This window comes from Xenopus laevis, chromosome 3S (assembly GCF_017654675.1).
Source record: "Xenopus laevis strain J_2021 chromosome 3S, Xenopus_laevis_v10.1, whole genome shotgun sequence".
Classification (NCBI taxonomy): Eukaryota; Metazoa; Chordata; class Amphibia; order Anura; family Pipidae; genus Xenopus; species Xenopus laevis.
In genome coordinates this window covers 55,323,806-55,338,495 of record NC_054376.1, presented here as the reverse complement: position 1 = coordinate 55,338,495, position 14,690 = coordinate 55,323,806, and the positions used below count along the sequence as shown (strand labels likewise).

The 14,690-nt window shown below is 36.3% G+C and overlaps 2 protein-coding genes across 5 annotated transcripts in view; one reads left to right on the top strand and one right to left on the bottom strand.

Annotated features, from left to right (window-relative positions):
• The window catches only part of thsd4.S (thrombospondin type 1 domain containing 4 S homeolog), a 309,110-nt gene extending 307,744 nt beyond the window's left edge, over positions 1-1,366 (top strand). For both annotated transcript variants that reach the window (XM_018255490.2, XM_018255491.2), the window contains 2 exons: positions 439-583; positions 909-1,366. In XM_018255490.2, coding sequence (XP_018110979.1) covers positions 439-583; positions 909-1,051 — 288 coding nt within the window. In that variant the 3' untranslated portion in view covers positions 1,052-1,366. The remainder of the gene's footprint in view (positions 1-438; positions 584-908) is intronic.
• Positions 1,367-10,383: 9,017 nt separating this feature from the next.
• bmp7.2.S (bone morphogenetic protein 7, gene 2 S homeolog) overlaps positions 10,384-14,690 on the bottom strand; it is a 39,760-nt gene continuing 35,453 nt past the window's right edge. For all 3 annotated transcript variants that reach the window (XM_018255487.2, XM_018255488.2, XM_018255489.2), the window contains one exon: positions 10,384-11,986. In XM_018255487.2, coding sequence (XP_018110976.1) covers positions 10,694-11,974 — 1,281 coding nt within the window. In that variant the 5' untranslated portion in view covers positions 11,975-11,986 and the 3' untranslated portion in view covers positions 10,384-10,693. The remainder of the gene's footprint in view (positions 11,987-14,690) is intronic.

Sequence of the window (14,690 nt, the reverse complement as noted above, 5' to 3'; positions counted from 1 at the left end):
GCTTGCTTGCACCTCTGCTGATTGCACCTTGCACTTCTATCAAGGGAATGGGCACATTGAAAATGTGGGTGCAATTGCTAGTGTATGGTGTTTTGGAGAGACCCCTGTGTTATACAATATTACCCTATATATTTTTTTTTCTTGTTTGTTCCTTTGGCACTGGCTTTGTTTTTAGATATTGAGATTCGGACTTGAAGGGATACAAGTACAAGCTGGACAAGGAGCGTGAACTTATCTAAACCTTCGGACTTTCTTTTTGGATTTTATTTGGTTATCAATCCTGGGTAGTTAAATGAATAGTGATCCCACACAAAACAATAATATTACTTCTAGGCAGTTAATATGTTGACATAAACCATAATATTCTGTATGTGATGTACAGTACATGTAATTTCTCAGTGACCCTTCTCTAAACTATTATTGAACATCATTTCTCAGTGCTCTAAATCTTGTGAAGGGGGATTTAGAATCCGTGAGGTACGGTGTCTTGCAGATGACATGTCGCACAGTGATAAGTGTGATCAAGAATTAAAGCCAGAAGACACAGAGTCCTGCAATACCCAAGACTGCATGCCAGAAATAGGTAATACATGGGATCATCCCATCTTTTGTAATAAGTTACCTTATTTGAGAAAAGAAGGGAAGAATGAAATATATCTACCATCTTACATTGCAGGGTGTATTAAATAGTATTAACATTGTGCTGCTTGAAGGACCATATGGGCTTACTTTGCGGCCTTTAGTCAGAGAAACCAATCTCTGGTGATAGAACTCAGAACTTCAAGTCTAAAATCAATCATTCCTTCTGCATATAACATTTCGTCCCTAGATCCAACCAACTGTATAATCTGCATGAATTTCTAGTAATAACATCAGCATTACTTTCATGCTTTTTTTTTTACCTACAGATGAAAACTGCAAAGACAAATACTACAACTGCAATGTAGTGGTACAGGCCAGACTGTGTGTATACGCTTATTACAAGACGGCTTGTTGTGCATCCTGCCTACGAGCAGCCAGCAGACAATCAGGATTTTTGGGGAGAAGATAACAGCTACTGAAATCTGCATTCCAGCCCACTCACAGAGAATGACTGATCTCTCTGCCTTTTATGGACAGCTACTCCTCATTCTAATTCCACGTGGGCCGTGCTCTCCATTAGAATCATCACAACTTGTATAGGAACATTCTGCCTTTTTTTTTTATAATTATTATATGCGCTGTGATTTTTGTTTTTTTAGAACACTATTTGAATTTAGGCAATGTGCACACTGTTGGAACAACTGCTCCCCCTGATGCAATCATTAACAGCTCCCACAGTGAGAAGTCTTTGAAGAGCTAAATAAAAAGCACAGAGCTGGCAGTATTCCATTACCTATGTCAATATTACAAACTCATGAACAGTATCTAGATATGTTGCTTTCTGGATACAAGGGATAATATGATTAGTAAATAATAATGGTAATTTTTTTTCCTAAGCATTAAGGGAGATACACATATGCACAGTCTCCAGTGCCAAATGGGAGAAACTCCCTGCATTTGCCCCAGGAGATGAATTTTGGCTTGAAAATGCACTAAATAACAACCCTTGTGTAGTGCCAGGGGAACATAGGGTTGCCACATGACTTGTAAACTAATGGTTGATGCCATTCCCTATATTAATTGGAAATGAACATAAAAATATAGAAAGGGCTAAAAAAAATTCCCTAAAGGTTGGCACCCCTAGGCGATCACCATTGCTGTCACTGTCTGCAGACATGCTACAGTCTTTGTTGTTTTTCAACTGGCAGGTGTGACATGAGCCTTAACTAGTTGTATTAAGAAGAAATGCCTTAACAAACTAATTGAATCAGATTTCAGCATTCTGTAGGTTCATTCACTTTTAGACCTTCCGATGTTGACAGCATTATAATACATTGGCCATCATGTTAAATGAACAAAATATATAAGGGACACAGTCCTTTGTGCCTGAAAACAATGCATTACCTAGTGTATAGGTAGCAATGTTTGGGAGAGGCAGGAAGGGAATGGGGGAATCAATTTTATGGTAGATCATATGCATATAAATATATATAATAGCAAAAAAAAAATACCGCACCCAACAGTCTCAGTTACAGTAACTGATTTCATAGAAAAACAAAAGAAATTCCAACGTTTCGATCACATCATAGTGATCTTCCTCAGGGAAAAAAACTAACAAGAGTGCATAATATGGCACCAAAAACAGGAATCCAATTAATTACCATAGAAACCAAAATTGAGAGTAACAACTAAAGGAAACCAGCCTCAAAAAAAGATAGTTAAAGTAAATTAAATAAAATAAAGCAAGTGATAACTGTAGATGCCACAAGTTGTGGAAAATCATTAAAATCAAACTGCTGTTGGATTTTTTACAGCATAATACAAATAAACAAAGTATATATATATATATATATATATATATATATATATATATGTGTGTGTGTGTCTGTTTCTGACAAATACAAGCAGCACTATCTTGCTTTATGGCAAGGAATACAAGATATATTCTCAGACAAAGCAGTAGCAATTACCCTTTATCTGAATAGTTCATAAGCACTTAAACTGGCGATAACACTGTCAGGTCCACTTGCTTGATTTAAATGAGCAGTGCGCCTTAAAATAAACTTTTGGCATGATGTAGACAGAAGTATTCAAAGACGATTTGCAACTGGTTTCTGTTTCTTAAAACATATCATTTTTGTTTGTTTCTTTGTTTGTTTGCAAGTCGAATGAACTGGAGGAGGACTGAAAAATCAAAAGCAATAAAATAAATGAATAAATAAATAAGACCCACACCAACCAGACCCTACAGCTTTTTAAGTTGCTTTCTCGAAATAGGCAGGCAAAACAACACACAATGGAGATAATAAAGACCAAATCAATAGTTTCTTAGAATAAGTGGCTCTGTAACCTATTAAAATTAATAAAAAGCAGTCTTTTATCTTTATCAGTGCAAATCAAGATATATGGAGGTTTAACTCAGGCATGGAATTTTTGAAATCTGAAACTTGTGTAAAATAAAGTTGCTTAATAATAAAGGGGATAACTGTGATGGGGATATGTTTTAAATGTGCATGTACAGTATATGTTTATATAGCACTGTTTCTTTACAGAGCACAGTGCAATTAAATACATATATGCATGTGTACATAAAAGACTGATTAAATACCAAATGTTAAGAGATCCAGGAGGAACGAGCTTTCCACACTGTAGAGCTTACAACAGAGTTGTGTAAAACATATAGTGTGAGGAACTATGGTCCTGCCTAGAACACCTACTAACCTTGAATTAAGGGGTTGGTAACTTACAGAAACAAAAGTGCAGCCGTTTATAATAGTTGGCAATAGGCTTGTCATCTGGGAAGAAATACTGTCTTCCTTTTGTACCTGTATGCTGTATTTATATTTTAGGTACATTAGCAAGAGGAAACCCTACTTAGGTCATTGCTTCCAAGACTAAATCAGATTCTATGTTAGTGCCCTAAGAGGTAGGAAAGAGTAGAAAGACAGAGGTAGGAAAGACACCAGATTGTTATTCCTAGACTATATATTTTGATGATTGTTCAATCATTTTCATTTTGCAGAAATATGTCAATTTAAAAATACTTTTATTGGTGGCACAGCAGCTCTGCACTCGTCTCTGAAGTTCCATCATTTCCTTCGTTTGAAATTTTTTCGTATTAAATAATAGAGTTGTTCTGGTATAATTATATACCTTATACATAAAACCAAACAAACATGAAAAGCTGTAATATTTCTGTTTTATTTCTGTTGATAAGCTCTGGTTCTGTAGGCCATGTAACCAGCAACAGACAACAATCATATGGCAACGGATCCCTGTGTTAATGTTTGCATCACAATTGGATTTTTGTAGCACCTCTGTATCAGATATAAGCCAACATGGAGAGATTGTGGCATACAGATGTACGTGACGGATGGTCGTAGCTGTCAGTTGTGAGCAGGCACATTAGCAGAATAGAAAGCTAAAAAATAACAATAATTAGTTGTTCTACTTTTTAAGAACCCTTGTTATGATCAATTACACTTGAGTCTAGGGGTCTAAGGGTTTATTTGTGAGCTTCACAGCCAAGGACCCATGCAAACAAATGCTCTCTTTTACACTGAAGAACAACAGGGATTTCCCTTTAACTTTATGTCTTTAACAAAAGTGCTTTTTGTTATCTTTTCCAACAGACTGTAAAGCCCAACTCCATACCAACAATGTATATTTAAAGATACGCAAAAACGTAATATATCTCCCAGCAACACAATCTTGTGTTAGAATAAGCTTCTGCACACAGACCCACATACGGTACCGAGAGCATATTCAGAACCATGCAGATCTTATAAAGCATTTATATTTGGTTGGGACTTCTGTTATAGTTGCAAAAAAGAAAATGTGCCTCTTTAATCAGTACAGTGACCACCATATAGAGTGTGAGTCTCCTAATACTGGTGTTTGGGACCATTCACATTGTGTGAGATCCTTCACCTTTACTAAAAAAAAATATCTAATAGCCCGTGCTGCTGCTATTTTCACCAAAACCTGTGCTATTTCCATTATGGCTGCATATCTACACTTAGGGTTAGTTCACATGAGTTGATTTTGTTGCCTGGTGACTAATCGCCTCTTCTTCTGGGCGCTATAATGAAAAGTTGCCTGTGCTAAAGCACACACAGCGCTGCGTTTTCCGTAGTTGCCTCATGAGGAAACCTCGGGCAACTTCGGAAAAACGAAGCCTCATGTGTGCTTTAGCGCAGGCGACTTTTCATAATAGCAGATGAGAAGACATGCGGATGCAGTTTGGGGAGATTTTCTCCCAGAAGAAGAGGCCATTAGGAGCCAGGCGACAAAATCTCCCCGAATCTCCTCGTGTGAACTAACCCTTTAAGGAGCAAAGAGTTAAACTGTAGCTTTTGGAAAATAAAATCACAATCACAATCTGCAAAAAAAACAATTGGATTTGGAAAACCGGGCGGGATTAGCTTGATTGACGCCGCGATCGGCCAATCGGCGATCGCGACGTCATAGCTCCGCCCCGTGACGTCACGGGACCGCCCACTGATGTCACGGGAACGCCCACTGACGTCATGGGACCGCCCCGTGACGTCACGGGACCACCCCCTGTCCGGCTGGAGCCACAGGGAAAGGTGGCAACCCTATATCGAACCTAGAAGCGGTGTGCCACCCTATTGACTATATATATATATATATATATATATATATATATATATATATATATATATATATATATATATATATATATATATATATATATATATATATATATGCTACAACTATTGTGGAATTACAGTATAAGACTCATGTCTATTCGGCTGGATGTAACTACACCTGGTGCTTGTATTCTAGCTCAGTGCTGTTTTAGGAATAGTGCCAGAGAACAAATAAGTTACATAAGAACATTTCAATGCTTTTTATTTATGGATTTTTCTTATGTATAAGCTGAATGTGCCTTTTAATTTGCCCCCCCCCACACACAAAAAAATACATCCTGCTGTACCACTAGGATTTCAAAGGGTTGGTTCACCTTTAAGTATGTTATAGAATGGCTAATTCTAAGCAACTTTTCAATTGGCCTTAATTTTTTTTCTAATTTTTTTTTAATTATTTTTCTTAAAAGGGGGTCACTGACCCCATCTAATACAAATGCTCTGTAAGGGTGCACATGTAATATTATAGCTACTTTTTATTACTCATCTTTCTATTCAGGCCTCTCGTATTCATATTCCAGTCTTTCGTATTCATATTCTAGTCTCTTATTCAAATTAGTGTATAGTTACTAGGGTAGTTGCTGAAACTGCAAACTGGAGAGCTGCTGAAAAAAAACTAAACAAATTGCAAATTGTCTAGACTTAGAATATCACTCTGTACGTCATACTAAAAGATAATTTAAAGGTGAACAACTCTTCAATGCAAAATAATGGCTTATGGGTGAAAAGTGTGCATAACAGCTATATTAAGCACGAGGCATGTTACTGTTGGGCTTGAGAATCACCACATTAGTATATTCACAGTGCAAAGGCTGGCAGAGCCAATTGCATTAGAAACAACAACAAATACCTCTATTTAAAGGGTTCCACCTCCATCAGTGGCTAGTTGTTTTATCTTTTATTATCATTATAGGCTTATAAACAATAGTTGATATGCAAATTATTCACATGTACAGTATATATATATATATATATATATATATATATATATATATATATATATATATATATATATATATATATATATATATATATATACTGTATATGAATGAGTTTAGTATACAAAGACAAAATAATAAGTTTGTATAAGGGAAAATGTAAATATTAACGGCATTTGAGTATGTTAGAGCTTGTCCATCTCCCCATGCAATTCCATATTCTAGATGTAATGGGATGTTTCTTCAAATACAGAGCTGGACATAAACAAATCTGGAATTTATTCATTTGTGACGTCAATTGGGCTAAGGTAGATGCAAAAGGGATTGTTGTTGTTGATTAAAATATGTGTACAAACATATTTAATAACATGTAAACGTACAAACCTAATCTATGAGTATAAACACATTAATTTATTTTATTATGTTACTGAGTATTTGTATTTGCAGCCCATGGAAATGTAAATACAATGATCACGCTATGCATTCTTTTGTTTTTCTCGACTCACATGAGATCCCCCATACACTAAAAGTTTCACATTAAAAAGAAAAATCATATTGCTCAGCATTAACCACACTCTGTGCTCCTTAATACAAATGATTAAGGTTTCCATTTGGTAGGTTCAAAATAACCAAATCAATTGAATACAGCATCCTACAGTATGGGAATACTTTGTTGTACTGATTGTTAGTCTGAACTTTTTTTGCTGCTAAATATTATGTGTGTACCTCAGCAGCTGCCTGCATTCCCCATGTCCGGCCAAGTTGGCCTCAGTGGGGCCAGTTTATCAACACTGGGTAAATTTACCCATGGGAGGTAACCAATAGCAACCAACCAGTGAGTGGTTTTTTTTTCAGCTAGCTGCAGGTAGAACAATGAATACAACAATTTGATTGGCTGCCATGAGCTGCTGCCCACGGGTACATTTTTTCCCCTTGGGATTTTCCAGATTAACATTACATGAGGCTTGCTTGTATATACAGTATATCTGAATGGATAATAATCAGTCATACACGGTATCTACATTTCTCTTTATAAATAAATAAGATAAAAAGCTAAAAATTGTATAATAGAAACAGTTTACAAATATACCGGAAGAGACTGAGTGCAATTAGGTTTAAACAGAAAAAGGCAGAGTAGGGTAGGAATAGGCAACCTTTGGCACTGCAGCTTTCCTAAAATTAAAATTCCCAGCATCCCTAAATCACTTAATTTTATGAAAACTGTGCCAGAAGTTTTGAGACATCTGCAGCATAGTGTCTATGATGTATAGGAGAGCTATAGTATTCCTTCTTAATTGCACACCAGAACAACAACCATGTATCAAATCCAAAGCATCCCCACCAATATGAGCACAAATAGAATTACTAGATGTTCTACATAGTTTCCAGGTTCTTGTGCCTTTCTCACTTCTCATCATGGCCTTTTACAATCCTGGTCGCATTCACAATTAAGATCATCAGCATTACATCATGTTATCTTAGTGCTACAGTCCATGTATATTATAGGGGCACTTTATGCTGTGAAACCATTTGGATTCCTGTTTGTGGTTTATGTATAGTATATGTGATTATGACTACTACAGTGCAGATTAAAGTCCCTTTATTGATGTGTGTATGAGTAAGGATCTCTTGTTTTTCACACTTTATTTTATTTACCCTGTTATTATGTTTGGATATGTGGGGAGAAATACATATGATTTCATGTTTTTTTTTTATTTCTTTGCCAATAAAGATATTTTGATATATGATTCTTCCAGTGTGCCTCATTAAAAAATTATATTTATACAAAACCCCCTATCCTAGCTTCTATCTAGATTGTAGAAGCAAATAAAAAGCAATGCTTGGCTAGCTGTTAGGTATTGCATGGATAAAATTGTATATTAGGCAAAATCAGAGCTGGAACTAGGGGTTGGCAGAAGAGGCACATGCCTAGGGTGCAAACATGAAGGGGTGCCAAGCATACACTCGTCTCCCTGACTGCCCCTAGTTCCTAGCTCCCAAAGCAGATGACTTTTACCCTAGCTCACCCACAGAGCACTCCTGCCTACCCCGGATGTTACCATGGGAGCAAGAGAGCCTAAAACACCACACCTTGAAGGACATGTTAACCCGAAAAATATTTGTTGCCTAATCCAAGAAAACACATTTATATGCACCTTTTCAATATGAATTTATTAAAAATTGTTAGTGCTTTAACAGTTACAGTAATTGTAAATATAGTTGCTATTGAAAGCAATGTTTGCTTAACTGCTGGTTATTTTTTTAGACAATATTGCAAGTGTCAGTATCCTCCAGCAAGACAGGTCTGTCAGTCCATTGGCTTGTGTAACATTGTTTCAAAAGGCAGAGCCACCAGGTAGAGTCCTGCATCAGATCGAATCAGCGGAATACCTGCAACGTGGTCGGGTTTTGGCCAGAAAATCGCAGATTTCTTCTCCATGTGGGCAGTCCATGGATAACCCAGGTGGGTACCCAACAAAGGTGCAGGCTTGATCCCTCCTTTGTGGTTCTTCCATTTTTTTAAGCGAAGATTCCGCCGGGTCGGAAGGTTAGTCAGCCTATTGCGGGTCGGTCAATTTGCGGGTTGGACCCTCGGAGGACCACCAGGGCAGAGAGTAGAAAGAGACAAACTGCTTCCAATTGCAGTTACATATACAAATAAATTAAAAACCATAGAAAATTTGTAATAAATGTATATGTAAAGTTGCTCAGATTAATAGCAGTGTGTTTCTAAAAAAAAAAGTGAATAAAGCTTGTGTTTCCATACATGCAAATGCATTGGGAACACTGCACATTCTATTCCAAATCAAAACATGAATAATAAGTATCCAAAATGTGATATTCCTTTACAGAAAGTGAATAAAAGGGAAGACTTTTACTCCCACTCCACTCTCACTAAAGTGGAGTGCGGATCTATGTGATTATATATATATATATATATATATACTCACATATATATATATGTATATAAACATATATATACAGTCCACCAAGCTGCCGGCACCCTCGAAAAAGAGTATAACTTGTCTGGGCGCAGAACCATCAATTTTAAGAAAGGCTTTGGAGTGGGCCGAATCGTTACTCCTTAGCTTTACAATAAATAAATCAATATTTTTAAGACCTGTGAGTGCAGATCTTATTTTGATGGATGATATATACAGTATATATATATATTCCAGTTTGGTAAGATTCTTATAGTAATATGCCACTTTATATTAATATTATATTTTAAAAGTAATTTATTTAAAAAACATAAATAGAGGATCATTGTTTTGTAGCATTTGGTGGAGTATACGGAATTGAATTGAAGTCTTTCCTCTTTAATGGTTGTTTAGGTATCTAAGTTGTCAGAAATCAATTGTCTACACCATTATTTGATGCTTTCTGGAGCTCATGGGGCTGCAAGGATTGCTTGTCCCATGTAAAAATGATTTACATCTTTACCTTTTATATAGTACTTGTAGAGGAATCAAAGATTACCAAAAGAAGCATATATGTCCATTTGTTGGAAGCTGCTATTATCTGAACCCTTGTCATATTATATTATATCATATTGAGCTGTGGGCAAGGCTCTTCTTTTACGATCCACTAGTCTCTAGGTCAAGATCTACTTGCACCTTATGGGCATCACTAGTCTAGATTTCAGATTTGTATTAGTCCCACAAAAGGCACCAACCTTATTACTGTGCATTGATAGTAGGGATGAGACGCTGGGACAAATAACACTGAAAAATCACAATTATACACTGGGTGTAAATGTAGTGGAATTGCAAGTGTAGAAGAAGGGATGAAATGAAGTACATGTAATTTACATTGAGAAGATTGAATGGTGTGTTATGGGAAATAATACAGGTTCCTGGAAATTGATATTGGTAAAAGTGCTACTGGGGCAAGTATTGCCCTGAGAAAAGAGCAGGGAAGGCACATGGGAAATTACAATACAGCACTATAAGAAGTAAATTTGGGGTAAATTACACTTAAGTTGAAAGAAGTGAAAAACATGTTTCTAAGGGAAAGAGAATGGGAGAGATGATATTAAGTTACAAGCAGTAGAGCTGTGTGATAAATGATATGGAGGATGTGAATTGCAGGGTAAAAAAATAAAGGAGTGATGAAAATGACTGAAGCAAAATACTGAGAAAATGATGGCAAACTCTGGTCTTTTGACAAATTTCCCTACAAGAGAAGTAGAATAGTGTCTTAAAATTGTTTAATTAGTTGCCCATCACAGTTGTACATTTTCTGTCAGTTTTAAAGAGCCATATTTTGATTGCATGAGTCTGTTTAAAGTAACATGCCAATAAATTGCAAAAATAATGAACACATAAAATGCCTATATATCTAACAGCATGAAAATCTCAGCAAAACAAAACCTTTTATCCATTAAAGTGCACAATGCATTTTTTAAGAGTGATGGTCACAAGTATCTCTACGGCTTAAAAACTTTAAAATAAACAGTAAGAAATATAAAATGTACTGTTAAAAACAGAATAACTGCTATTGTCAATGGCAACCACATGCTTCAACCACCATATTTTTATATTTCTTTAATATGACATTGGAACTGTCATCAAAGTACAATACCGAAATACCATTGAGTTGAGTTGGAGCACAGCAAGGCTTAGGGACAGTCTCTGGGTTAATGAAGTGCACCAGCGTTTGTACAATGGCATGGTTTGTGGCATTCATGAAAGAGTTAAGTGGGAAAGAACATTCTCCATCACAATAGTAGGCAGCATATCCTTCTGGGGCAATGATCCAGTCTTGCCAACCAAGATCACGGAAACTTACAAAGAGCTCATGTTTCTTGCAAGCTTGCTTAGAAAATCTACGTTTACCAGTGGGCATGATACCATCAGTAATATTTGCTGGAGGGAAATGATCTTGTTCCTTGTAAGTCTTGGCTCTTTCCTGGTTCCAGTGCTTATTGCTGATAGATCGAATACTGCGGAGATGGATTTCTGAGGTTTTAAAGAATGCCACCATAAATGGCTGTTTATCTTGAAGACCAATCCTTCCATCAAGGCCCACAAGCCTGAGATCAACACTTTGCATATCCATACTTTCTACTGATAACTGCAATCCAAGGTTGTAATGCGGGTTTATCACCCAGTGATTACTGGTCACAGTAATATCAAACGTCAGCCATCCCTTTTCTGTGCCCCAGATAGTTCTTGAGTCTACCTGGAAAAGATAAGGATCTTTGTTGGGGTGTTTCTGAAGCATCTGGTAGACGGTGACCTGGTATGTCTCATTATTTTGCACATAGTCTTTATAAATTCGAAATTCAGCAGCCGTCAGTTCATCTCCAAGTGGGATATCGGTAAGATCAAACTTGAATTTTTGGCAATAGGAGTTTTTATACTCTTCCTTGTCATTGTCAACTAAATTAGCAAAACTCATGACTGTGTCGGCATGTGCAAGAAAGCCATTTTCTTGGTCACTGGCCAGTGAAGATGCTTCATTTAGGGAGATTGGCTTTTTGAGGTAGGAGGCATCTTCAGCATTCATCTCTTCAATATTTGCCGCATTGTATAAATCCATCATGAATAATGGTGCAGACTTCTCTTTCTCTGGTAAATATGGCCTCGGTCTGTGTTGCAAACCTAAAATAGTCAAGATCTCTTTTTGAATCTCCCTGCGTTCATGCCCTTTTAGTCTCCTCTGGGCAAAACTAGAATGGAAATCATTCTCCAGTATTGTATTTGAAGAGATGGAACTCAGTGAAATGTTAAAAAGGAAAAGCAGCAGAGGCAATCTTCTCTTTACTATCAAAGCATTCATTTTGTCAGAGATCTGCAAAAGAAAATGAAAAAAGTAAATAAACACAAGATCCACTGCTCTGTAGGCATAATATGTAATTCAGTGTATATTAAGAGCATTTTAATGAGGCTATATTATAATAGTAAAAGCTAAAAGGACCCATCTACTAGGATGTACCAGAATAACTCATATTAAGTTTAGCTTTATGCCCATGGAACACAGAAATGTATCATGTATGCGTGTACATTTAAACATTATTGTATATTTAGACAAGGAACATACTTTAACTTACTTACTTTGGTGCAGGAAAGCAACAAGTAAAAACACCTTTGTTACTAAAAGTAACAAACTAGGAACAAGGCCATTCTTGTTATTGTGCTAAAATTTTAAAGGGATAATGTCATGGGAAAAAATGGGAACACATCAGTTAATAGTGCTGCTCCAGCAGATTTCTGATCTGAAATCCATTTCTCAAAAGAGCAAACAGATTTTTTTATATTTAATTTTGAAATCTGACATGGGGCTAAACATATTGTCAGTTTCCCAGCTGACTCCAGTCATAATACTTGTGCTCTGATAAACTTCAGTCACTCTTTACTGCACGTTGGAGTGATATCACACCTCTGCCTAACCCCCCCAGCAGCCTAACAACAGAACAATGCAAGGAAACCAGATAGCAGCTCCCTAACTCAATAGTAAAATCCAGGTCCCACTGTGACACATTCAGTTACATTGAGAAGGAGAAACAACAGCGTGCCAGAAAGCAGTTCCATCCCAAATTGCTGGCTCTTTCTGAAAGCACATGACCAGGCAAAATGACTTGAGATGCTTACACACCAATTTTACAACTAAATAAAATACACTTGTTGGTTCAGGAATTAAATTTTATATTGTAGAGTGAATTATTTGTAGTGTAAACAGTCTAATTTAGAAATAAAAATTACATTATAAAAATCATGACAGAATCCCTTTAACCTACAGTCAATACATATACATATAGTCTTGGAGTGTCCAATAATTTATCGAAACATTTAGCTGTTGTAGTTGGGTTTATACCTTCTCTGAAATTTCTAATCATATGACTGGCAATATAAGTAAACAAAAAACTTCTGTAAAGATATATTACTATGCATCAATCAGATTGAAGTAAGTTTTACTTTTTTAGAGGAACACATTTGGGAACCATTTCCGGCTAGTTAGCATATTTTAAATCCCACTGAATGCCTAGGTTCCTAAATTGATTTGTTTTCTTTAATTCAAAAGTACATTGAGTGCATCTTATGTACCAAAATATTGCTCCCTCTGACAGCCCTCTGAACAATGGATTCTCTCTTTGGAAACTAAAATTGTGCACATGGCTAGAGAGCATCTTTCAGCAGCCAATGTGTTTTGTGCTCGTGCATTTTATCACCAAGCATCTGTTGCCTTGAACTGCAAACCTGATGTTGCATGTCGTTCATTTGCATTGAGTTGTAATGTATTTCTTTGTATTCCCATCTCATTTGCATAATCCTGTAATCCAGCAAATCAAATTAAAGATTAAAGCCTCTTTTCATTTGTACAGTTGTTTTCCCAAATATACTATGTCACAACTTACTTCACAAAAGCATGCTCCCTTTTAATTAATTGTATTATAAAATTCAAAGGAATGAAAACGCCACATATATCTACATTACTCTAATGCGAATTTGGGATTTGATTTCAGAATAAATCTATATAGTCCTACAGTATTTGACAAGTGGAATGTGCTCTTTGACATTACATTTGCTCATGTTAAATGAAGCACCACCTGGCTGCTACGGCTATATTATGCAAGGCATTGTAAAAAAAAATGCATAAAAGGTGATCCATGGGAACAAAAAGCATGCCATATAACGTAATTTATCTCAGAGGAGGGCTGGCATTGTGTCCATATCCAAATAGTGCCACTGCTTCATTAGTTTGCTAGCTGCTAAACTTTTCACCACTATTCTAATCCCACTTATAAAAAAGTTAATGAATGTTTCCTAAAGAAGCAATAGCCACCTTAAACTTCAAGTGATCTTGTGAAGAGGAGGACTGTCAATGGGGCTAGATGGTTGAAGGACTCACGGGCAGGCATTCTTCTTGGATGTTTATTTTATGCTTTATTTTAGCTTTATTTTCATAGCAAATGTTCATGGCACAGAAAAGTGTATGAGTGATGTTGAAGCTGTCTCATGTAATGAATTTCAAGTAATATTTCAGTGTGGGGATTTGAAAAATGATGTTGACCTGTGGGCCATGGACTGGGCTAGTTCTAGCTCTGGTTGTTCAGACCAAAAGCTGCCAGCAATTCCCCACAACACTGTCATGACATATACCACATCTTAGGCATAACTAGGTACACATTTCTCTTCAAAGGTTTCAGGATTTTAAAGAAGATCCATCATAAGCAGACTGTGCATTAAAAGAAATATAAACCCATATAAACAAATGATTGCACAATAGGTCAGGGAGTTTTCCTTTTCTTACTTTTGCAGTTTAAAATATTTTTTTTTTAGTTTCCCAAATATTGGTAGTTTTTACATTGCTAACATAATGCATTTGAAAGAACAGCACCAATTGCTTAGTAGAATAAAATAGGTTACAGAGGAAAGGAAACTCTGGTGTTGTCGCTCTGCTCAAAAAATTATGCTGGGGAGCAAAGAAGAGTAATCCGATGTTTCTCTGGTCAGTTCTAAGCACAGCTACTCAAAAAAAAAAGAGACAAAAGAAG